The sequence below is a fragment of the Andrographis paniculata genome, unplaced genomic scaffold (genome assembly GCF_009805555.1).
Source record: "Andrographis paniculata isolate CXL003 unplaced genomic scaffold, ASM980555v1 Contig46END, whole genome shotgun sequence".
Taxonomy (NCBI): Eukaryota; Viridiplantae; Streptophyta; class Magnoliopsida; order Lamiales; family Acanthaceae; genus Andrographis; species Andrographis paniculata.
Window position 1 is genome coordinate 3,187,753 of NW_026137580.1, and position 27,567 is coordinate 3,215,319.

The window sequence follows — 27,567 nt, forward strand, 5'->3', positions numbered from 1 at the left end:
ATGTCAAGGTCAAGGAGATCGGATTTTTGCCTCAAAACAGAGGCCAACACACGGCCCAACAACTCATGCGTTCGTCATGAATGACGACCAGATCCTGCAAGATCTGGAGGCAGGAGCAGACAGGTCCAACTTCCCATTCTTACAAGCCATAAATCATGTTGCTTACCTTCCCAGCAGGCAGACAGAGGCCTTTTCCCAGCTGCCTCTTTTGGATCAAGGCAAAGACAAAATTTACTCTATGGTCCGACAAGCTACCCCACTGTTTGAGGCACAAGACCCGTTAGAGGAGGTCAATTTGGGGATAAGGCTACCCCTTGGATGACGCGGATCAACACCCTGTTGAGAGCAGAAAAGAGGGAGAAAATTTTCGTCTTGATTAGGGAGCTCATAACTCCAAATAACAACATATTTTTCGCTTGAAAAAACTGTATATTACTTGAATTTTTATGTGAAAACCATCACAATATCAGATTTATGATATACTTTTTTGTCTTGTTTTGATTGGCATGATCTAGAGTCTGTTTGTCGAAATCATTAACATTTTCAGCCTTTGTAAACGATGTTTCTGGCCTAGAAAAACTAAGTATTGAAGGTAAGTGAAGACACTTCTGGAAAGGCAAGCGACGCTCTTACCGCTTCTGGAAGGTATTGCGCCAGCGCCAGTGACCAGACATCCACCGCTGAGCAAGCGAGACTGGACCAACCCTAAAATTTGTTAAGTGTTCATCTCCAAATGGTCATGCCATTCCATTGTCAGCCAACGATGACAACACTACTTAAGCTGTGCTGATGCTCTTCAGCCATGCCAGACAAGCGAGGAAGATCTTTGCCCATATAGACTGAGGCAAGCGAAGAGAGTATCCTAGGAATTATGGCCGGTACAACTTCTCTAATAGATTAACTGCTGTCAACCGCCTAACTGCCAAACGTTTTAAATCGCTTCTCAACAGCTGCCTAATTGCAGATCTTGAAATCTATCAATAGGGCCATATTTCATTTGTAATTACACTACACTCAAGTGTTCATACTTTTCTTCAGATTTTTAGTGTTTTTTGAGACTCTGTAAGGGAGTTCTCTATTTATGATTGGCCAAGGGAGTTGAGATTTCCTTCTCCTCTGGTCGCTCACTTTATGGCTTTCTAGTGTAGATTATTGCTTTGATTTATTGATTTGTTACAACTTTCGTAATGTAGATCTTTATTGGTTTCAGTAGTTAAATGAAATATCATGATTTCTTCCTATTTATCTTCATCCTCTTTTTATATCTGTCTTTGAATGTTAAAGTTCAAATTTATGATTTGCTGCAGAAGAACATAGACAAATTGACTAGTTAAACCTAAATTCGTATTGTATTCATTAACAAAATTTAGGTTGTTCAATGTAGTTAAGTACACATGATGAGCCTTTTTGACCTCATTAACTACTGCTCCGAATTCGATTCTGATTAAAGAGAGGTCACTGAAGGGTTAAGCCACTAATGAGACAGAATGTAGGATAATTAAATGGGCATAGACGCTTGTCTATTAGGTCATAGAAATGTCTAGTCACAGTAGCATTTTTTGGTTATAATGTTCTAATTCTGGGTACCATTGAAGTATTGTTTTAAATCTTTTAAGGTCATGTATCAATGAATTAAGACTTTGTGTTAAACAATCAAGCATGATTACATTAATTACTTCTGTCATTGCATATTATATATATGTTTCGCTTATTCACTAACATCACTCGCTCATCTCCTCCATAAGAGCCTACCCATTAAGGAATGCACATATCACACAACCTTATCTGATCCCCCATATCGCTCACATATTATCATGCACCTGTCATTAGCAACATCGCTCATCAACTGTTCAACATCATTCATATATATATAATCGGCTCACTACTCATCCGCTCGCCTTCGCATATCAACACTCTCACTGCACTCACCGCTCGCACACCATTTCCATCTTATCATTCCTTTTCCACTCATCTTAGCTACTTTAATTTCCCTTATGTATTTGTTGATTTTTGGCTCGCTTGCGAGTGGATTACTTTATTTTCTCGTTTTCCTACTTGTGTAATTTTGTAAGAATTTCTTGATTTGAATTTCAAGACTTAAAATCTTTGTTTTCGACCTGAAAACTCACAAGTAAAAATACTATAAACATAATTGTGATAAATGCAATTTGGGATCTACAACTTGATTTCCTATAAATATACATATATGACCATGTTCAAAACTCACGGCTCAATTAACTAATTCATTCAAAATTCCAGAAAATATTGTAATACAATAGAACAAATTTATCATAATTTTAAATATTGTAATAATAAGTTATAATATTAGTCGTTCGTATTTTAAATATTTTTAACACTATATCTTAATAAAATATATAAAATATAAATATCATTTTGTAAATAATAAAATTTTATATAATACAAATAAAAAAGAAAATATATATATATTTATAATTAACTTAAAACTAATATTAAAAAAAAATAGGAGTTTTAAATAAAAATAAAAATATTTGTTTATTGAAAAGAGATAATAATAAATAGTTTTTAGTGGATTTTAGGTTAAAAATTTAATTAAATTAATTATATTTGTTAAGTATGTTTAGATGAATAAATTTATTAAATATAAAAATAAATTATCTTATATGAAACGAATAAAAAAAGAAATAAGATCATTTATAGCATAACGAAAAGAGTACTATTTAAAATATATAATTAATTTAATAAAATTCAATAAATATGTTCAAACATATATATATATTTTTCTACTTTTGCCCTTCAAGCCAATCACTCTAGCTCCGGCACTCAGTGACGGAACTAGCTCCCAAACTTCAGAGGACAACATATAAATTTATTTATATAAATTTGATGTTATTTTTATTTCTCTTTGATGCCGTGTAAAGGAGAAGAAAAAAAAGGCTGAGCAAAAATAATGTGTTTGTAGTTAGAATTTTTTTTTAACATAACTATATACTCTCTCTGTCCCAGTGCAAGGTTGTCATTTAGTTTTTGCATTATCGTTTTTTACATTAAAAATATTCTTATATTTGAATATTTATTCTACAAATGTCATTGTATTTGTATTATAAGAGATTAATAAATATATTTTTGTCTTTTTTTCGTTAATTGTACTACATATTGATATAATAATTAATATTTAAATATCAACATGTAAAAAGTTAATGACAACCTTCTTGAAAGACGGAGAAAGTAGTAAATTTTATTATTTTTTACTAAAAAAAATTAGATATTATAGCAAATCTACATAAATTTTATTATTTTTACTCAAAAAAAATAAAATTTGGAGAAGCAAATTATGAAAAATACATAAAAGTTATATTTTTTATACTAAAAAACAAAACAAGTTTTTTTTTTTTTGGAGGGGAGGGGCGGGTGGTGGTGGGTGCCCCCTAGCCCCTTGTAGATTCGTCGTGCCGCCACTGGTTGGAAGCACAAGACCGACTCGAGTTGAGATGCCAACAAACGACATCAAATTCTCTATTCCTATCTTTTTTTTCTATTCTTCCTATTTCAACTAATAAAATATTGCCACGTAATGAACGAGAGAGAATGTTAATATCATTTATGTATTTTCTTATTATTATTTTATTTTATTGCTAGTTTTTTTTAAAATAAAATAAAATAAATATTTTAACTTAATTTTATTTATTATTTTTCTATCTCAATTTTATTAAATTATTTTATTGTTATTTTTTTTCAAAGTATTACATTTGAAAAATTGTATATTTAGACTCAATTTGTACGTAATATTTGAAGTATTTATTTGAATTTAATATTTATTTTATTTTGAGTATAATATTTTATATTCAAATAATAATTTTACAAAATTTATAAAATAATAAAATTAAAAAATAATATAAATTAAATTAAATTTTAATATAACTTTCATATATATTTTAGAAGAAAAAAATAAATAGATAATAAAAATATAATAAAATAGAAATATAGAAATCATAATATTTGATTATTTTTTCATACAATATTATATTATTTTAATGTATTATAAAATTTGAATTTATATGTTATATAAAAAATTAAATTTAAATTCTTTGTATAATATTTCATCATAAAATTGTTTAAACAATATTTGAACAATATATCTTATGAAAAATAGTATTAATATATTTTTTAAAATAATACTATCTCCGTCCCACATACAGTGTCTGCTACACTGTAGACATGGTATTTTAGGAGGGGTATAATTAATAGATAATTAAGAATGTATTAGTGAAAATAATTATCTTATAATATAAATAATTATAAATTAAAATTAAGATAACTAATTAGTTTAATTAAAATTTAAAAAAAAAAATTAAAATGTTTTAAAATAAGATTAAAATGTGTAATTATTTTCCAAAAAATGAAAATAACATGGTATGTAGGACGGATAGAAACGACAATATGGACACAACATGTGGGATGGAGAAAGTATAATATAATACAAATTAGGATAGCTAAATTACTGAATAAAACTTAATTTAAAATATTTTTTTGAAAAAAAAAAGTAAATCAATAAATAATAGAATTATGAAGAAATTAAAAAATACATAAATGGTATTAATTATTCTCTCTCATCAAGTGACAACATTTTATTAATTGAAATAGGGAGAATAAAGAAAAATGAAAATAGAGGATTTGATATGCCAAACAAACAGAGCCATATGTTCTCTTAATTTTATTTATTTATTTTTATACCCCTAGAATCTGGATAAATATAATAATGTATGTGTTTCGTGTATTGTGCCGTGACGAGCACGACTATGGACGGACAGGGTGTCGGTTTGTTTGTATGGGGAGGCAGAGAGATTCTTGTCCCTTATTAAAGCATGTGTGCACAAATAAAATAGATAAAACGATATTTTCATATGATATGCTTTGATTTAAAAATTTGATTTATAATATTATTTAGATAACATTTATGAGAGTGGATGGAAAAAATATATTTTCTAAAATTATACAAAATTAAAATAAATATAAATAAAAAATACACTATAGTATGTACGAGGGAGTTCATGATGTACTACACGAACGTATTAATAATAGAAATAGTAGTTTGCGTAAGAGATGGTCTGATAGTGTGAAAAAAAATTGTGACATTATGATTGATTTGCAGGGTATTAGGTTCCAATGAAATTTGTAATTAAACTAAGAAGATATAAATTCTAACATTATTAAAAAATTATTTTCTCTATTCATGAAATTACATTTTTTTGCTCTATTTTAAATTTATAAATAATTTATTTATAATAAACAAATTTATTTATCAATAATTTTATTATTCATATTTTAATAAATAATAATCAATATATTATCACTTTTTTTTATTTATCTCATTATATTTTTATAATTTTTTTTTATAATACTCTCATTTTACTTTTTACATTAAAATATTGCTCCCCACATCCCGCATATGATGAACGTTTTTAGTTAGAATTAGTAAGTTATTAATAATATATTATGCTATTATTTTTATATGAGTAGTATCGTTGGTAGTTGAAATATTTCTAATATTATATCCCAATAAAATATATACAATATAGATCTCATTTTTGTAGATAATAAAATTTTATATAACATAAATAAAAAAAAATATATTTTTTTTTTTATATTTAACTTAAAATTAATTTTATAAAAATTGAGGAGTTTTAAATAGACAAAAGTATTTATTTTTTGAAGAGAAAGATAGAAACAAAATGATTTTGAATAGGTCCTATTTTTAGAAATTTAATTATATTGATTTATATTTTTTAAATATACTTAAAATTAATAATTTACTAAAAATAAAAAATAATTATCTTTTATAGAAAAAAAAAAAAAAAAGAAAAAAATTCATATGTAGCGGAGGGGCTATTATTTTTTTTAAAATATTTTTGCCCAAACAAAAATGGCTCTGAGTTCTTTGGGATAGGTTTCCCAAAACCACTGTACATCTATAGTGGACCGATGTTTTGGCGCGAGACTTCGAGACATTCACTGCAAGGCTATTCTTTATAAGTTTTGATTTATTTTATTTTATTTTATTTTATTATTTTTTTTTTCTCGCCCTATTTTCTTTTTCTCTCACACCGATTTAATATTTTACCACTACACCTTCAACTTAACACAACCTCCTCCTCTTTCCAAAAGGCACCGATAGCTGATGTTGGGTATTTTGCTCATCAACAGACGCAAAGGTGAGTGGCAGCAGGCGACGATACCGGCGACGTGGCTGGAAGGGCGTGGTGTACGGGCGGAGGACCAGTTCTTCCGATTTTATAGCGGAAGAGCTCAAGCCGGTAAAATCTCGATTCTCTTTTGCATTTGGGTTTTAAAGGAGCTTCCACAAATTTAATCGGTTGTTAGAATTCGATTTACTTGCCAATATCGGTAGATCTATTAGCTAAATTGAGATTTATTTGTTTGTTTGCGCTTTCGAGTACGGTAGATTTTGGGCATCTTCTTCTACCGATCGACATTTTCAGCCATTGATTCCGTTGAGAGGGAGTGTGGTTAGAGACGATGCGCCGCCCCGCAACCGATTTTCGGTGAAGTAATTTCTTGATTTTTGTATTAAAATCTATTTCCAAAGTCACCTAGTTAAATAGTTGTAAGGGCAGTAATCTCTTACGTCGGTAGATTATCTGCTTTCCTAACGTACCAATTTGATTTAATATTAGATAATTCGTGTTGACTTAGATGTGTCTGTTAGGCGGTTAATGAAGATAACTTTAATACGCGGTGTGTGTTTTCAAGCATTCGTTCGGATTAAGAAATTTATAGTTGTTCCGGTTAGTGAACAAAATCCAATCAGTAACTTTATCCGAAAATAGCTCGGCTACCTAGTTGGTTCGATCCATAACTTTGATTGACCATTCCAACGTTTATAAACTCTAACCTCGATCTCATTTAACATTCAAATTGGCTTACTGGAATATGAACCTCGTTCGATACTCTATTCCATATGCACGCGCGGAATCCGTCACTTCGATTAGGGTGATAGCTGCGGCTAATCATAGTAATTGGTAAATGATTCCGGTTGTATCCTCTAGAGTAGCTTAAAAGTAGAGGTTTCCTTAGTAGCCGACGATGTAGTTTCAAGCGCTCAGGTTGTAACTGTCCATTTGAATAAAGCCTGTAAGGAATGTGTGTACAATCACAGCTACAGAAATTGCACAGCCCCCTACCCAAGTCATGTTGTGCATTTCCATTTGATGAAATGTAATTATGTGAGCGCTCCATTTGAACATGCCTTTGTTGATTTTCAGTGGTGCACGATAGGGGGTTCCCTTCGTAGAACCACATCGGAGAACCTATTTATAGCACTCATCATGGACTTTGTTTTCCCATTATGTGGGGTGGGTGCTCTATAATGATGTCATCAAGGTACACCTTCTTCCATGACCTCTAGTTTAGGTGGTAACTTTTGTGCTAGGGGAATAAATGTTTGAGCTACATGCACGACCTATAATTGTATTTGTGATAGTTGTACTTCAATTTTAACTATATTAAAGTATTTCTAATATTTATGACATTAATACTGTACATGTCCCTTAAATGAATGCAAAGATTGACCAACAACCAACAGGGTATCCCATATGCCCAAAGCTTCATTGGGACGTCTGTATCCATTTCCGAACGCAATGAAAATGGAAGATAGCCAGTTTACAACATACCCTTGAGGCTCACACCATCTCCTCATTCCATCTATTATTCATCGTAACTTCTTTTTACAACCTTTTGATATTTTTGTGTTTCTGTAATACCCTCGGAGTTGGGCCGGTTCTAGGCCAACTTCCATGGATGAGCTGGTAACAGACCATCCAAGAGTGAATAGAGATTGAGTGGGTAGAATAGACTACTCATGTCAATAATATGCACATTTTTTTTCAGGAACGTTACTGAAAAAACTTTAGAGTTATGCGTGATTGCCTAAAAATAATTTGAGGATGGGTGATCCCCTGGGAAGCCTCCCAGGGTGCACATGAGTTAGGACAAAATGTGCTGGAAGGACTCGTATTGACCCGTGGGGCGAATCTACAATCCCGACATGCTTGGCTTTGCATTGCTTGGGGGTCAGGGTGTCATAGTTCCACCATCGTAGATGCCGCATGGGCGGGGTATTGCGGGAGCAGTGCAGCGGCCACCTCAAACAAATGAAAACTAAGTATGGCCTATAATGTGACCTTATTGTATATCAAACAAGACTTATCTGGGACTCCGAAATAGAAGTACTACCCATTGACTCCGAAATAGAAGTACTACCCATTGACCCCGAAATAGGCGTACTTATCAGTAACACTCGTAATCCCATAATATAATTTGAGTGGGGGATTAACGCAATGTGTGAATGATATCCACTGTGAACTCGCATGCGCACCCCGGGGATGCTGTGTTACTGACGTGGCCATTTGCTCACTTCGATTACTGTCACAAAATGTTCAATAGCCATTGTGTGAATGGGGACGCCGGGCAATCAAACTATGTCACTCCCCGCAGCATGGATTTGACCTAAATAACAGAGCCAATGGCTTTTGGCACATCTAACGTTCTAATGGATGATCTGCTTAATGAGTTTGATGGTCCACGAATGTCGTCAATAATGAACGATGGCTTTACCAGTAGCCCGCCAATGCACACCGCGAAGAGAAAGCCACTCGTTGTCGTAGTGGAGTCTCAACAAATGAGAAGTTCACACAATGTATTGAAAGACAATTTCAAAAGAGTTATGAGATGATTCAACATAACTTACTTACAAGGGACACTAAACGCCACAACACTCTCCTCCGAGCGCAGACTATTCTTGACTCGTTTACATATATCTCCGATGTGGTGATAGTGCAGGCATCATGCAAGATATCTTTTCTCGACTGTCGAGTGCTATTCCTCTCGTGGCCTCTCGCATGCCAGAAGATGTGGGCTTTTTATTTCACACAATGTTAGTTAGCTAAGCCTTTAATTAGTTCCAATTATGCAACTATTGTCCCTTTGTATTTTTTATTGTCATTCGAGTGTATGTGACGTTGGCGTGAATGTGTGTAACCGTTCTGTGCCAACCAGTGGAAGAACTAAATGCAATTATTGTTGCTTTCAATATCTGTATTATGAATGAATTCCTCTTTATTCAATGTCACAATGGTAAATACTTCTGGGATGAACCCCGACAATAACAACATTCCTAACGAGGGGTATTGAACCTATAATGATGATGAGTTTCATTGGGAGGATGATGAGAAGGCTATCAGGCGCGATGACTCGGAGGAGGAACAATGGAGAAAGCATATATGGAGGCATTGCACAACATGTCTTGCATTTCCGCCACTGTATTTGTACAAGGGTTATGCTCAACGCGTTACTACGACTCCGTATTGAGTGGTTCAACATTTACACAAGAGCTTATAAACATATTACGGGTGACAAAGTAGATTTCTCTACGGATTTGTGATATGTTGACTACCCGAGGATTAATTATGCCCCATCTACAGATGCATGTTAGGGTCCATGAGGCCTTCTCTATTTTCCTTTATACGGTTGCCCATTCCAACAGGCATCTTAGCAGTGCAGAGCAGTTCCAACACTCAACACACATGATATGGTCTATGTTAAACGAGTATGTGAGATATTGTTTAGATCGGAGGTTGTTTGTCTTAGAGATCAATCCGTCATGCATTCTCGCATAGCTTCAAATTGACACTTCATGCTTTATTCTAAGGTATAAAATGACTCTTTTCATTTTTTTTGTATGTTACTTGATCAATGGAACAAACTCTCCTATACTGCCCTACAAATTCCTCTACATGATTGTGTTGGGGCCCTCGATGGTACACTGATACATATGTGCGCCCCTGCTGTTGATGCCCCGTATTTTCATAGTCGGAAATAGAATACAAAACAATCTATCGTGAAAGTTGTAGACCATGAGATACACTTCGTATACATCTATGCGGGTTCTGAGGGGAGTGCGCATGACTCCCATGAGTTAAATCACGCAATAGCCGTTTCACAAGATTTTTCTTTGCCCTTAAAAGATCCATCTATTTCTATTTCTACACCATGTCCTCTTACACAAACGGGCCCATAGATATAGCGGTAACACGTAGGGGTTTAAATATAAAAGTATTATCTAGTGGACTCGGTGTATAACTATTCCGTCTTGATGCTCATTTTTTTCTAGTCCCACTGATACCACTTTCGGACATTTTGCAACACGCCTGGAGGCCCGCATGGTCCTAAAGAATTATGTAACTATCGACACTCTCAACTTTGAAATGTGGTGCAACGAGCATTAGGAGTTCTTAACCGAAGGTTCATAATCTTAAGGCGTCCGATGTTGAATTACAAATTTTACCGACAAATTTTATCTGCCATAGTATGAATGTGTGTAATTGCCTTCATATATTTTCATATAGCTGCTTAAGATGGACATATGCACTTCTTTGTTTGTTCGACAGTTCTATTGGACATATTTTCTACTCTTCATATTGCAGTAGAATGAGGATGTTGATCACAAATATACACCAACATTGTGATGTACATGGAACTCTGATGCCTCGGAACATTAGCCATACCACTAAGAAACCTAGCTGTCCTTATGTTTTATGCCCGTACTTCTCTCGAGGACAAGGATTATTTTGGTGATCTTCAGAGTGAGAGGGCACCATGGTAGCCGATGTTGTTCCACAACAACCATCCGCGGGGAGAGGGGGCGGGGAGGGGGCCTATACTAGAATGCCTATGCGGGCCATGGAAAATAAAGGAATACATACAAGAGACTGAGAGTTTTTGTACCTCATCGAACATAACACAAAGAATCGATGACGTAAATGTCAAACCTATGAAAGTGGATAGCCATTTTGTATATTGCAGTGATCGTTGTCTTTGTGTGGCTAATCGTCTAACCATGAATGTTGCCTTTCAAGTTGGTCTATTAGCGTAAGTTTGAAGATCCCTATGGTGGTGCCGTAGTTTATGCAAGATTTTTGTAATCAAGTGGATCGATGTAACATATGTTTGTTAGACATCAACACTCCATTTCAATATTAAATTTATGTTATTTTTTGCTTTTGGGCGCGTATGCACCGTACAAATGCATGCGTCCATTCCATAACTAACTACTATTTTCCTACCATTATATAGCCACATATATTTTAATCACGAATGACACATATGCCATAGCTAGACAAAATTTGTAGATGTACGTTGTATTTCCCAAAATTTGTAGATGTATTGTTTGTGGGGTATGTTTTATAGGTTATTGTCTCTACACATGCATTCAATGGAACCAATGAAGAAGAGAGTCAAACCTAGTAAAAAAATCACGACGCCTTCCTCATCCATGCTTGTTCCCCCCACTGACGATTGCTTGAGGCCTTTTAGAAACCCAATCCACGTATAGAAGTTTGAGTGATTGAAGAAAGTAACATTCCTTACCAGATATTACATCACCGAAGAGGTAGTTCAAGCACTCAATGTGGTAAGTGGGTGCGAGGGGTACCTCAGCGTCGGCGCATGGAGATGATTCTTCGACATAAAGGACGACAAGCAACGTACGTTGACATTGGAATTCCTGAGTACCCTTCGCCTTTGACAAGAAGTGCCTGCACGAGTTCGACTATCCCACCATACTTACTTTATACCCGGGTAATAAAACTTTCCAACTTTGGTGACTGAATTATCTGTCGCAATTGGTCTATACGACGCAAATTTCATGAAGATTGTTTGAGTACAAAGCATTGAGAGGAGAAATGCAAGAGGCGCAGGAGATTGCCCGCCTTAACAGTTTATATTACATACTTTCACATACATTAAAATACCGCAATTCGAGTACTAGTGTTTTCAACAGGGTGAATTGAAGTACCTATGGAGCATGGAGCTTGGGGTTCCTATCCATGTCGGGTATTGCCTTGCATATTTTTTTGTGAAGTAGGCATCCGATGGGCATTTAACGGTCATATGTATTGGTCCATACGTGGCCCGGCTCGCGTATGATTTATAAGTGACGTCGCCTTTTGGTGAGAGCGCCGCATCAACGATGAAGCTAAGTGGTGTTAACATTCTCATTCAAATTGGCATAATTTAGAGGCAACAACGTGGAGATATGGTGTCGCACATTGACGAGATGGAGTTACGTATTGAGGGTCGGTTCCTAGAGATTCAGCGCCAATTTAATGTGTTGTGTGTTAATTTTGGAGTGTCGGATCGAGGACCCTCGTCGTTGTGTTAAGTTTGTGAAATTCCCATATGCTTGTATTCTTGTTTACTCTTGGAACGAGTCTATCTTAGGTAATCCTTGGACAAAATTAAGTATTTTGATGACCATGTTTGTGTGTTTTAGGTAATTCTCGGACAATATTATGTGGAACGACTGGCGAACGACAACTTGTATGCTTGATTAATGTATATGTATGCATGCTTTGACAACTTGTATGCTTGATTAATGTATATGTATGCATGCTTTGACAACTTGTATGCTTGATTAATGTATATGTATGCATGCTTTGACAACTTGTATGCTTGATTAATGTATATGTATGCATGCTTTGACAACTTGTATGCTTGATTAATGTATATGTATGCATGCTTTCTTTTACATTCGGCCTACTATTTCAAATTGTTGTGTGTTTAATGCATTACTTACATGATTTTATTGGAACACAATTTTATAAATGCATTTTCCACGCATGAGCTATAGATTCACATAAATAAATTTTGTAGTTTACACTATTTTGTAAGAAAAATTGAAAAATTAATAAACCAACAATCACAAATGGGTGTTTTTTTTTTAATGGATTTTTGGTTTAGAATAGTCAAATTTTGAATTAAAATTATTATTTGATGTGATATAAATATGTATTGATATGATATTTTGAATGCAAAATTAATTTTTAATGAATATAATAAATAAAAAATAGGTGTCTGATTTGACGATTTTGAGAGGAAAAAAATTGCAATAGTAAAATCAAAATCCAAATCGCACGAGTAAACACATCAGAATGATTTGATCAATTTTATTACTTGTTTAATTTAATAAAAAATTATTGTTAATAAAATAAAAAATTTCGGCATTCCAAAAATTACCTATCAAATCACTATCCAACAAAATCCTCCAAATTCAAACAAAATATACTACACCAAAGAAAAGCGGTTTCCAAGGCTTTGTTCTTCCAACAAAAATTTATCATACCATTTGTAACGGATTGGATGGTTCTTTCTTGAACACTTTTCCGTAGGCCTAGCAATTCCTCGACACCCTCGAGAATTCGCTAGTATAGCTTCGCTCGTAACTCCAAAGCACGCTAGAAAGTAAGAACAGTGTAAAATGCACCCGACAAAGTAGAGTGTTTATTAGCTCTCTAGAAACTGAAGTGGAGTACGACCGAGAGGTCCTCCCCTATATATATAGATATTCTAAGAGACCGGGTCTAACAAAGGCCAAAGCATATCTACACTCGGATAAACTATATCTATATCACAATTTCTTTAAAAAAAAATAATATACTACACACACTCATTATTTTTACATTATCTACACAATTCCTTATAGATGACATCAAAAAATATTTTCAAACAAAAACACAAAACTAAAACCAAATCCAATCTTCCCAAACCCACCCCAAAGAAACACATCCTTAGTTTTCTGCATAGGAGCAATATAGAAATATATTATATCAATATTCTATTAAATTAATCGGTAGATTGATTTTCGATGTATCCGTACATCGATTAATATTTTAAAAGTGCTTATATATTGAAAAATACTAAAATTATTGATATATCAAAATATTTAAAACATTAAAATGGAAAAAAAAAATGTCAAAAATTGCATACAACACTGAAAGTTGTCAACATTAAAAATACAAATACATAAACAAAATGCTTGAAACATGCATTCAAGATTAAGGTTGCTGGTATCATGACCTTATGTAATATTCATCACCATCCTAAATCTATTTTGCCCCTTGGATCACATATCATCCTAATCTAATGGTTGACATTCATCGAGGGTAGTTGAGAGATTTTGAAAAAAAGTAATTAAATATTAATTAAGTAAAAATAGTTGAATTCGTTAACTAGATACGTTAAATTTGGTAACATTAACCCACATAAATTACAAACGTATGAAATTAACTTCTTTCCAAATAAAAATTACTCATAAACATATTGATGCACACATTTTCCAACTATGCTGTCCCTAATATGATGTGTTAAGGTAAAGTGAACACGATACATATTATCTTAAACTGATGTTCACAAACTCGCAATATGATGTCATATTTTTTAAATAGTAAATATTAATTATAATGAGTAAATTTTTCTTCTGCATTTAAAAAAAAATTCAAAATATACACGTATCTCAAAATTAACCTCAATTAGTGGAGTTACTTTCTTAAAAAAATATTCAGATTATTATAGTAACTTTTTTATGTATTTTTTTTTAAGAAATTCCTTAAATGAGTACTTTTCCCAAATCCTCAATTATTCACCCTGCCCTAACCTATCGCCCGAAATGAATTCATCTTCTCCCCAATCTCCAGCCAGGCCGCCGCCTCCCCCTCCCAGTGTCGACCGTACACTACCGCCGCCAACCACACATCACCGTAATTATTCACCTCCCATCCTCCACCAAAATAACCCGAGCCTTAATTCAGTCATACCCGTACAATCCGTCGCGATTTTGAGCAACACCGTCACACTCAGTCCATTTCCGCTGTTGACTAGTGAACTGCTGCCGCATCAATAGAAAAAACAAAGAAAATAGTCCTAAAGCCCTCCTTGAAGCCCAAGCCAAAGAGAACTAAGTTCATACAAGTTTCGTGTGTTTCTAGGAAGATTTTCGATTTCAATAACGCCAAGCTCTTTCAACTTAGTGTCAAAAAGAAACAAATTTGTGCTATAATACTTTTATAGCCAGAAAATACAATTGACCAGTATGTTCGGGAAAAAGGAAGAGCATATGCATCAAAGGAACATGCGTTGGCCAAACTCAGGAAGACTACAGAAGAAGAAGAACAGAGGAAAGAATATCCATCACGTCATGGAACGAGAAGTACTGACGCGTGTGGTATGAGAAGAGGGAGGGGCGGGGTTGGTTAATGTTGAACATATTTGGTTGCCTTTTTGTTATGATTGTGTATTTTTTGCACAGTTCTCAGCCGTAAATATGTATTTTTGTTTAAATGCTTGATGAAAAAAAATTGTCCATGTTAGTTCTCTAGTTGATGGAAGTACTAGTTCTATGCATATCTTAGATTTATGTCGATATCCTTATCTGATTTTTATCTTACATTTATATGGTGTATAGATTTAGGCTAGATGATATCCATCGCAAACATGTATGCTATGTGAATGGTATGTTTACGATTAAACTTTTTTGCTTTCCCTTTTGACGATGTATACTTGTTATATATTAGGGCTAAATAATATATTATTACTATGTTAGATGAGAAAATTACTACTGGGTCCATAATTTATAAAATAGATAAGATGACTGCATTACAATTATATGGTGGATATACTGTTCGCATACTCAATACTTGTTTTAATGTGATATACTGGATGATTTTCTTGTCTTATACTCTCTCCGTCCCATATAATTTGTCTATATTTTTTTTTTTCGTCCGTTGCCACATAATTTGTTCTTTTATTTTTTTGAAATATAATTATACATTTTAATCTCATTTTAAATTTTAAATTTTATAATTTTGTAATCCTAATTAAACTTATTTAGTTATCTTAATCTTAATATAAAATTATTTTTACTATACAATAATTAGTTTTACTAATACACGTCTTAATTACTTACTAACTACACTTAAACTAAATTCTCGTATATATAGTAACGTGCCCATATTACATGGGACGGAGGGAGTATTAATATGATGCCGCAAAATATCTTAAATCGTGACGATTTTTTATACTGACATGCTTGCGTGATATCTATTCATCCATTAATATGATGTGTGGGTATAGTCTGAATGATGTCAATCATAAATAAGTATGCTATATTACTGATATGTACTTATAAGGACTGAATGATGTATATGCTACATACGACAATGATTGGCTTTTGCATTTTTGAGGATCTATTTTTGATTTTTTTGCATTTCTTTCTTTTTTTGCATAGCAAAACCCCGTCTATATGCGTAATTACAATATGATGTATAAGCATCACCAGGACTTGAAAATAATGCATTATCCCAGTAATTGACGTCTGGAGAAGTGAATGATACTCAACTTTGTAAATTATGATGCACATAGTTTTATGAATTGGTGTATATAGTATAACATTATGATGTTAATTCAGCTAAGCATTGTGTACGTAACTATTAATTCAACCTTTCAACTATGTTGTCATACTATCACTAGTATGATGTATTAAGACAAAGTAAACATAATACAAATTATCTTTGATGTTCACAAACTCTCAATATGATGTCATATTTTTTAAATAGTTAAATAATTATTATAATAAGTAAGTTTGACTTCTCCATTTCCTAAAATTCAAAATCTACACATAAATCAAAAGTAACCTCAATTAATGGATTTTTTTTTAGAAAATAATATTCACATTAATCGTTAGCTTTTTAGGTAATATTTTACCTATAAAAACTTAATTAAATCTAAAATCGATTCAAGAATTAATTTCGATCATTTTTTCCCCACATCTATGCGCATAATTGTTGAATTTGACAAATAATGCAGAATTAAAGCTTCGTAACATACTATTGAATATCTGTATTTTTTGTTTTTGTAGATTTTGGTTATAATTCAATACCACTTAACAAGACCACAACAGTACTAGATAACTAATAAAAGTATGATGTATGTATACATATAATTGATGTTGAATGAATACAAATATGATGTAAGATAAATCCGCCATACGTCACTTTCGCGATATATGAGACAAAAAAAACAAAAATTATTGCGTTTGAGACTTTCTTGAGTTTCATCTTCAACCACAGGGTGTCAGCGTTCACAGGAATGCACATGATTTTTATTCATCTTCTTTCAAGTTATAAGTTCATTGGTTTATCTTCTCGGATCAATCAACGTCGGCGGAAAGCATATAATTTTTTTTTTTTTTTTTTTAATTTTTGTTCTTTTATGGTGTTAGAATATTTAAGTGAGTTCACAGTAACAAAGAAATATTACACTTTTATATATATATATATATATATATCTCCAGGTATGTCTAATGACATAATCCGCCTTAAAATTCCCAGGGTAAAGTATCAATTCATTTTTATGGATTCAATGTTATATATATATTTTATTTTCCCCAATACAACCGAATAAAGAAAAAAGAAAAAAATAAACAAAGATTAAATATTTAAAGAAAAATTCAACAAAACAACTTAAAATCAATATATCACTACAAAAAAATAATATATTTGTAACGGAATTCCGTCCCTAAAGTTCACGTAGCTAACGTAATTCCATTCCTAATTCTGTCTCTAATGTCATTAGTAACGAAAAAAGTAGATTTAGAGACAAAAATATTTTGTTACAATGATTTTTTCTTGTAGCGTATGTTTTACTAAAACAAAAATAAATAAATAAAAGAATAGAAGTGCAAATCAATAAAGCTACAAAAAAAAAAAAGTTACTTTTAGGCTAAAAAATAAAATATTAAAGATATAGACAAAATAAATGCAAAATACATAATTTTGTTATTTTTATAATAAAAAAAATACTTCTATTTTGGGGGCTGGAGTCGTCTGCCTCGCCTAGCCCCCCTCCCTACTTCATTTGTCCCGGGGCAAGCATATTCATGACTCCACGTACTGAAGCAATTTATCATTCAATGGTTACAAGAAAACAAAAATGTAATGCATTTGTTTTGGTTAGATGTAATTTGCATGATCATCGGATGATCAATTTATCTGTTTGAAGGACAAAGTTAATTCGAAAGATCATCATACGATTCGACTCATTAGTCAATAAAATGGAAGATTTGAATAATTTTAAATATGATGATTTGATCGTAAATATTAAGTTATTCTTGTATTATTTGATGAAATATATTTTGGATTAAGATATATAATTGGACAATTAATGAAAGTTTTGAAGTTTTTATGAGATACTAACGGATGGAATTTTGAAGAATAGTTGATAAAAATTTGAAGGGGATCTAATGCTATATACATCACCACTCGGAGGAATTCGAGATTGTAGCTGAATTTTGTTATTACTTTCTTATTATAAATATTTTTATTTTTGACAAAAATGATATGTATACATTCATATTTTCTGGGGTTTTCATACCCAAAGTCTATCATATGGATTCAAAAAAACATAAATATATATATTGTCAATTTTCCTAAATGTGGAAAAGGGCGCAGAGATTCCTAAATCGAGCAAAAACTTGAGTTGAATAAAAGTACAAGAAACAATGCAAATTACATATTTGGACAAAATAATATTTTTGTACGGTGGTCAACAAGGCATACCCATATACACGCACAAACATTCAACGGTATAATCGACTTATCAGGTAGTCATTCGTATAAAAGAAAATATATATATATTGTTACAAAAATTCCAGGAAATCAAAAAGAGGTAAATAAGGATATAAGAATACAAGAATTTGGTAACCCAGTTTGATCAGAATGATTTACGTCTGGGGCGCTGCCAAACCAGAAATTTTACTATAAAGTACGCAGACACATGTTAAAGTGAGAATACATGGATATTTATAGGCTAAACCTATGCAATTAACATCCAAATCATATCTCTAAAATCTAGAATATAATATCTAAATTTTATCTAAATCATATCTCTAGATTTTAGGATATAATCAGACTTCATATCCCAACAGTCTCCCACTTGAAGATTAATTTCATCTTTCACTTCAACATTTTACTTCATCGGTAACAACAACGCCAAGCCTTCTTCTTCACTCGTCGAGGTCACTTGAGGTTGAACACAACCTCAATTCATCTAAGGTCACCACCTTATACTGTCTTGCAGGATTGCTAATAAATCGGCTTACTATTCCCATTGCACGTGCTTTCCACCTCCTAAAGGTATCAAAAGCATCATATTTACACTTAAGGAAATATACCCATACATCCTTTGTAACATCGTCAATGACCGCGGTGTAGTACTGTAAGCCTCCAAGGGTCAATACAAAAGCTGGTCCCCGCAGGTCCGTATGAACCAACTCCAATTTTTCCTTTTCCAAGTCTCTCCCACTCTTTGAGAACGCCACATTTCGCTGCTTCCCAAAGATACAGTCCTCGCATACTTCAATATCGACGGACTTGAGACCTGACAATCTTCCATTTGAAATGAGTTCCCTTATCCCCTTCTCGCTCATGTGTACGAGACAAGAATGCCATAAATTTGTGTCATTATTTATGGCCACGGAACTAATTCCGTCTTGCATGATTTTCGTCATGCAGAGAGTTCCATATCTTCTCCCTTGGGCCACCACAATGGATCGTAGGTTACCTTCCACGACTTAGTTTAAAAACTGTCGAGTAACCTGCCTCATCCAATTGTTCAACAAAAATCAAATTCCGTTTCAGACCCAGGACATGGCTCACGTCATTCAGTCTCTACTTCCCACCATTCGGTGTTTTGATTCGAATCATTCATTTACCTGCAATTTTCAGTGTCTCATCATCTGCAAGATAAACAACACCAAAATTACCTGCGGTATAGGATTCCATGATTCCCGAATCACTGCATGAGTGGAATGACACTCCTGAGACCAAAATCCATGACTCAATTGGACTGCTGACGCTCAAAATCAATGCACCGGATATCTCCTCCATTGCGTTTGCCGACCCTGATCCTTTTCCAGCGCCCTGCACTGTCGTTTCAAGTGCCCCTTACAGTCCAACATCCCATTTGACTTGCATCTTCCTTGTCCTTGTTCTTCGGCTTCAACTTTGACCATTCTTGATCTTCACCCTTTCCTTTTGCCTCAAATCTAAATTCAGTCGAGACATTCTCCCAAAGGGTTAGTCGAACCGCACTCATCGTCTTCCTATCGATCTTCTTGTATTAAGCTTCATCCATGTCTTCGGGTTTCTCCTTCAATGCCGCCTCTATATCTTTACCATACATGTAAGCTTCTATATGCATATTTCAGAAACTGAAGTTTATACCATCGAATACCTTGATAGCATGACGATCACCCATCTTGACTTCCACAAACAAACCCAAGGCTCACTTGATATGAGAGCACATTGGATATCTCATCCGCTGCATTTGCCGAAACCCTTATTCTTCCTTGCCCACCTTGCAACGCCTATCACAAAGGGACTCGTTGCCTAAGCTACCACAACTGTCGGGACCAACCCAACCCCGCCAGGAGACTTTCGACACAAGGCACCTCCACAGGTCACGAGGGATTCCTACAGCTACAATCAATATTCGATGCCTCCCAGTCCACCCTACCAACGAACCAGACTCTGATACCACTTGTTACAAAAATTTTCAGGAAATCAAGAAGAGGTAAACAAGAATACAAGAATTTGACAACCCAGTTCGATCCGAATGATCTACGTATGGGGGCGCTGCCAAGCCAGGAATTTTACTATAAAGTACGCAGACACATGTTAAAGTGAGAATACATGGATATTTATAAGCTAAGCCTATGCAATTAACATCCAAATCATATCTCTAAAAATTTATGATTTAATATCTAAATCATATCTAAATCATATCCCTAAATTTTATGATATAATCACGCTTCACATCCCAACATATATATATATATATATATAAGTGACTAGATATATAGACTGGGAACTGAAAGTATGAACAAACAAAGGCATACTGAGTAGTGAGTATGTAGTGAATAATATGGATATATCTATCTATCATTCATGGCATCTAATTTTGCCAATAAGTACTTACTGTCAGGTCCTTAAAGTTTTTGTCAATCTGCTTTTATATTTTTTAGTTTAATTACATAGGGTGGAAGTCCATTGAAGTTCGTAGCTAGGCCTTGTTTACTCCAAGTGATCATTTCTTAATAACCATATATTACAATAACAAGACCATTATTACATATATATATATATATATATATATATATAAGGGCTAGAAATTAGAAGGAGCTGAGAAGAGGCTGCAGAAACTAATTAATAATTGAGTGACCCACATCTCTTCCTGACCTGTCCACTTGTGTTTTCAGTAATGACACCAACCTTCCCAAGCTTGAGCATGGACGATGCAAAATCATTGGTAAACAGAAGCGCATCTCCGCTGTAGGCTTTAACCAATGCTGCAGTGTCCGGGTGGAGAGCCAGAGCCTGGTCGGATTCTAGCACTCCCATGTTGCTCACCAGGTTCTTGTAATACGAGTTGTCGAATTTGTTGGTGCTTTGGTTATCAAGAGGGGCCAGCTGATTGTTCGATTTATCCACATTCGGGCATGACCTCTGCAAGCTCGATAATGTGGATGAGTCGAGGGAAGGGTCCGGCTTGCCCGACCCTCGGAAGTTAAAGAGCCTGTTCTTGAACGTGAAGCATTGAGCAAAACCTATGGTGTGACCCCCTGTAATCGTGAAAAGATTTCAGAGTTGGGATTTGAATAATAAAAATTTTGAATTGGAATAGCTGTATTGTATGATGAGATGTTTTGAATGTAAAAATTGATTTTTTAGAATAATATATAAAATAAAAAATAGGTATTTGATATGATATTTTTGGGAGAAAATTTTTGGATGAATAGTAAATTTTTGGCAAAATCCTTCAAACAAACACATACAAAGTACAAGATTATCATCAAGATCCATCCAATATATTTATGTGCCTTCTATTTTGTTATTTCATATGGCATAACAACAGTTTCACAATGAAAAAAAAAAAAAAAAAAACAAAAAGCAAAAAAAGTGGCCCAAAGGCATTGGGGTGAAGTTTTGAAACAATAATTCAATAGAAATTTTTTAATTTGTTCTTTTTTTATTTCAAGTTGAAATCAATATATATTCATTCATCTTACACAATTTTTAATAAAAAAATACATTATTTTTCTTTAGAAAACATTACATCAAAATACTATTTAAATAAAACTATAAGTTCATACTCTATTTCAAATAAATTTTAAATGACAACTTTTTACACGATTTTCAATATATATATATATATATTATCCTCGTACAAAAGTTAATATTGAACGTAAAAATATTACTTTCTATATTACCAACACAATTAATTAATATTCCTCGTATGTCACATAAAAAAAATTTTCAAATCAAAATGTATTTCTTTACCCCAAAGTCTAAATTTCTATTATTTACATATGTTTTGGAATCATTTTCATTTTTTTTTTCTTTTTTAATAATTTAGAAATAGTAAGTGTTACATTTGTAGAATTTGAGTTTATAGAGTTTGTATCGCACCTATGTAAATAAATATTAAATATTATGTTTTAAACATATTGTAAAATATTTATCTAATTTTTTAAATATGGAGTATGTGATATTTTGGTAAAGGAGAAAAATGTCATAAATGCAAAAATAAAGAGTTATTTTAGTATTTCAAATAAAAATCAGTACTATTTTATATACGCGGTCTCCAATAAAAATATACTGTTCATTTAATAAAATATTATATCAAAATACTATTTACATAAAAATTTAAATTAATTTTCTATTTCAAATCAATTTCAAATCACAGCAATAGTTAGAGATGATTATAAATAAAAAGCGTCTTATATTTAAAAGTAACAGAAAATAAATAAACAAGTAAATAAAATTTACAACCACACCAATGCATAAAATCTTTTAAGTTCTATATGTGTTTGAAAATTTATTGTTGAATATACTTAATTTATACATGGAAAATACCAAAGTAATATTTACTAGAATTATGCAAATGTAAGATACTTTTAATTGAGCTTTCAAAGATATAACAATGGAGGCGATGTTTGTTCACTTTGTTCACATAGTAATTTTAGGTGGAACGATTTTTTATAAATATTATTAACAAATATTATATACTTATATTAACACAATATATATAATATATATTTTAACCACTCGCAAAAAATTAACAATTTAACAGAAAATATTACTCATTCCATCCAAGAATAAACTTCATATTTTTCTATTTTAGTCTCAAAACTTCTTATTTTTTTTTAGAAATAGTAACTATCAACTAAATATAAAAATACCTCTGCTTTTTATTTTTCACATTATTTTTACTTTAATATAAAAGACAAAATACACATTACACTATTTTATTACATTGCGTATCTGTAAAATATTAATTTATTTTACTCCGCGTGCAAAAGTCAAATGAGAAACTTACCATACAACGAAGATAATATTTTTTATATTATCAATACAATTCTGCATACCTAACATAAAATATACATACACCTAAAATGTTTATTTAGCCATTTATAATATTTGTTGTTCTTGTTGTGAAGTATGAAAATTCATATTGTATTATAGAGAATGATGTTTATTAAATCTATTATTACTATTTTTGTTTATTGTTACATGTATATATGTTATATTTTGATTTTCTGAAAAATCCGTAGAGATAAAAACACTAAGTAAACACACTCTATATATATATTCACGTGATAGACAAAGGTGCAAATAATAAGAGTATACTCGACCCAAAGTGATGGACATACCGGAGAGAACCACGACGTCCTTCAAATCAAGACCTTTGGCCAAAAATTTGGCCGTAATGTTTGAAAGAGGCTCGAACGGTGAAGGCAATTGCTCGTTTGCTGATTTCTCACTTGCACTTAAACCATCAAGCCGCCCTAAAGGGACCGGCCAAAACGGACCACCCAACTATAATATATATATATATATAGACAGGACATCGGTCGATTACATGCATGTTTATTGAGTTCATTGTATAATTAAGAAATCTTTATGTATGTATGTGTTGCTGAATACTATTAATTACCAATGCAACAGCTTCTCTTGCTGCAAGAGCCAACACGTCGACACATGATACCGTAAGGGGGCAGTATTTTTCTAAATCTGCCTTAATAGTGTCGATGACTTCGAATCCTCGCACCGAGTTGCGATTTGGGAGGGCATTCTTTTCTCCTTTCATGGTTCTTGTGTCATCAAGAAGGATAGAACCTTCACATCCCTATATATATATATCATAAATATATAATATAGCATCGATCTTACAATTGAACTAATTTTGAATACACAACAGCAAATTAAAGTAATTAAATTAAGGGCATTGTTTGTCTACCTAAGTACACCCTCCGTCCACTTCTAAAGTTGATCTTTGTTTTTTGTGTGTTAATATATGAATATTAATTATTATATCAAAACATTGTACAAATAAAAAAAAATACTTTGTCTTATAATACTACTAGAATGACCTTATACAAAAAATTATACAAATACATGAATATTTTTAATATTAATTAAAATAACGAAAAATGTAAATATAAACTTATCAAGTGGACGGGGAAAGTATTACATATTTGGTAAAGTAAAAAAAAAAATTAATATTTAACTATTATTTTTCATTCAACATGTATTTATAACAAATTCTACTAATTTTATTATATTATTTTTTTATTCCTTTTAATGACTAACTAAATTTGTAAAAATATTCCCAACCATCTTTTTACATTTTTTTTTAACGCTTTTAATAATTTTTTTTTTTTTTTCCTAGTCTGACCCAAAAGAGCTATTTTTTACTCCATGGAAGAATATGTCTTATCAAAAAGTATAAAGTATCTAAAAAATGTGCAATATGAAAGCAAAGAATACGTTAATTATAGATGCAATTAGAGAGGTGAGGTATCAAAGTAGAAGAAGCATTAATGAATTAATTACATCGACGAAGCAGTCATGGAAGTGAAGGCGGAGGAGAGAAGCCGCAATTCTGGTGTCATTTTTCAGCGCTGCCCAAACGCCCCAACGGACTATCATCCTCAAGTTAGGACAAGATTTGTCATAGAAACTGTAGCTAAGTTTTCCATCTGAATCTGATTTTCCATAGTAAGAAGCATCCGGGTAAGAATTGATCGTCCACGTCACTGACCAAAGGAAAACCAAAGGGATCAACGTAATCAGACCCATGTTTGTAAATCTGTAAATTACTCACTCTAAAGTCCACAACACAATATATATATAGATAGCAATTAGAGATGAAGGGTTATTCAATTCAGTTTGCAGACAATGATGACAATGGTGGAGTCGAAGAGTGGCATTATACATTTTATATATTTTCCCACTACTAATACATTCACTTTGGACTAATGGCTGTCTATGAAGCAAACCACCACATCCATACATTATATGGATAATATAAACAAGTTTTTGTATGTTATAAATTGATGCACGTGAGTCGTCTTCAGACAATTTTCAAACTCTAATATAAGGTGTTAAGAGTAAGACCCAAAAAGAGAAACATAATTAAAGCCAATTATATTGCAAGTAGTAGCATTTTGACAATTGATATCATTACAGTGGAAATGGTTGTTGTGGAAGAACCATGGACGATGTTAGTCAAAAGAATATCGACCCAAGATTCGCCTTGCAGGAGCACAAGAGTATCACGGCACACTTCTTCACAAGTAAATGCATTATTTTCTCCCACTAAAAAATATAAATTTCAGAACCGTCTCGTGCTATTTTGGGGTCTGAGTAAAAATAAAAAATAGGCTCAATTAAATTAAAATATATTCTTTCCCTCCTTCTAAATTATAGGAGTCTTATAAAGTTCCGTAGTAGATTAACCAAATCCAAAATAAAATGTAGCAATAATAAAAATAGAGTTACCGCTGCTACTAAAACTTCTGCCCAAGCAAATTAGGTCTTCAAAGGGCATACCTTATTCCTTATTCTGCTGAAACAGAGTTGTCGTTGCTGCTGTAACGACACATTTGGAGAAATACACACTCATAGAGGCATACCTTATTCCTTCGGGTGGTGTTAGGAGTAGATGGAGACAAAAAACTACCTCTCCTTAAACATATATAAATAAGATTTACACTATGAACAAGCTAATACAATCTTTCTTATACAAATGCCGCTAATTCTCTTCAAAAACTCAAACTTTACAAATGCTACTAATCCCTTAAAAAAACTCAAGGAAGACCTCATACCACTTCTATTATACCCATTATATTTATGTAATTACCAACAAAATAATTTAAATTATAATGTTATCCAAAAATCACCAAATCGAATTTCAAGCAGTCGATGGGGAAACCTAGGTTTTAAATCCGAAGACCTATCACTACAAAAAAATAATATATTTGTAACAGAATTCCGTCCCTAAAGTTCACATAGCTAACGTAATTCAATTCCTAATTCCGTCTCTAATGTCATTAGTAACGGAAAAAGTAGATTTAGAGACAAAAAAAAAAAAAAAAATTGTTATAAAAATAATTTTTTCTTGTACACTACAAAAAAATAATATATTTGTAACAGAATTCCGTCTCTAAAGTTCACCTAGCTAACGTAATTTCATTACTAATTCCGTCTCTAATGTTATTAGTAACGGAAAAAATAGATTTAAAGACAAAAAAGTTTTGTTACAAAAATGATTTTTTTTTGTAGTAGTAGTGTATCTTGCAAAAAATTAATTGAACAAATAAATATCAACTAAATGAGCATTATACTATAAAAAAATCTCAAACACACAAACACGTTAGGTCAACCAATTATTTTAACTTACCCATAGATTTAGTGCTCTAATACGTAGCGCGAATGAGGGCCTTTGAACCTAGGCGGTGAAGGTTGTCAACTTACGGTGGTTTCTGGGCTACTTTCCCAGCGACTGCAGAGCAAGGGTGGAGGCGATGGTGGAGAATAGGTGGAGGCAACAACGGTCGGATCGGAGTCTGTTCTACAATTTTGAGGATGCAGAGAAACAATAGAATTTTTCTTTAAGTGTTTTGATTGTATATATGTTGTTATATGACTCGTGGAAAGCGTGTTCACACTTTTTTTTTTCTTTTATTCTTTAAAATAATTTTATATTGAATTTTTGGTAATTGTTTTTATAATTATAAAATTGACTTTCTTTTTTTTTTTTGCTACTGTATGTTTTGCATAACAAATATATATAGGATGATTTTTCGTCAAAATTGTATTTGTTACGGATAAATTATCAGAACAAAAGAAAAAAAAGGTTGACCATCCAAATTATTTTTCGTCTCGACATAACTCGTAACAAAAATCATTTTCTGTGACACAATTCTTGTTACGGAACATTAGTCCGCTACAAAATCTCAATTTTTTGGTAATGATATTTCACTGACGTGTGTGGCCACAAGTATTTCAGGAAGGCGATATAGTCTGGAAAGCGGTGTTCCCGAAAGGACCCAAAGGACTAAGGCTTGGAAATTAGTCCCCCAATTGGGAAGGGCTACATTAATGAAACTTGAAAGTGAGGAGCCTAAGACATATATCAATGAAAAATATATAAAGAGATATTCTACCTATCATCGTGGGAGCTAAGGGACATCTCAGGGTAACGGCAAGAGGAAGCAGAGTTGGAATACGTTCTCTCAACACGGTTTATCATTGTCTAGAAGTCAGTTAGGAGCCCTGATAAAAATCAGTATAGACTGGGAAAAAACCAAATCAAAGAGCGGTGCAAGGATTCAAT

General features: G+C 32.6%; 1 protein-coding gene and 1 long non-coding RNA gene across 3 annotated transcripts; one reads left to right on the forward strand and one right to left on the reverse strand.

Moving 5' to 3' along the window:
- The first annotated feature begins 5,904 nt into the window (after positions 1-5,904).
- On the forward strand, positions 5,905-6,731 carry LOC127252637 (uncharacterized). Its single transcript, XR_007839112.1, has 2 exons — positions 5,905-6,293; positions 6,443-6,731. It is a non-coding gene; the product is annotated as an uncharacterized LOC127252637 (long non-coding RNA).
- A 14,138-nt stretch (positions 6,732-20,869) lies between these two features.
- Positions 20,870-26,821, reverse strand: LOC127252413 (peroxidase 10-like). Of its 2 annotated transcripts, XM_051276566.1 has the most exons (5): positions 26,632-26,821; positions 24,783-24,985; positions 23,884-24,075; positions 23,600-23,765; positions 20,870-21,508 (listed from the first exon to the last, which is right to left on the reverse strand). In XM_051276566.1, the coding sequence occupies exons 1-5, from the start codon at positions 26,633-26,635 to the stop codon at positions 21,093-21,095; spliced, it is 981 nt and encodes a 326-aa protein (XP_051132523.1). In that variant the 5' UTR covers positions 26,636-26,821; the 3' UTR covers positions 20,870-21,092. The 2 variants fall into 2 exon arrangements, with proteins under 2 accessions (XP_051132523.1, XP_051132522.1); XM_051276565.1 differs by lacking the exon at positions 26,632-26,821 and having other exon boundaries at positions 20,871-21,508; positions 24,783-26,289.
- Between the last annotated feature and the right edge of the window lie 746 nt (positions 26,822-27,567).

Coding starts and splice junctions, on each gene's coding strand:
- LOC127252413 (XM_051276565.1), bottom strand. CDS start 25,028: ATGGGTCTGATTACGTTGATCCCTTTGGTTTTCCTTTGGTCAGTGACG. Junction 24,076..24,782: donor TCCATGACTGCTTCGTCGAT/GTAATTAATTCA, acceptor ATATATATATAG/GGATGTGAAGGTTCTATCCT. Junction 21,509..23,599: donor GGACGTCGTGGTTCTCTCCG/GTATGTCCATCA, acceptor TCACGATTACAG/GGGGTCACACCATAGGTTTT.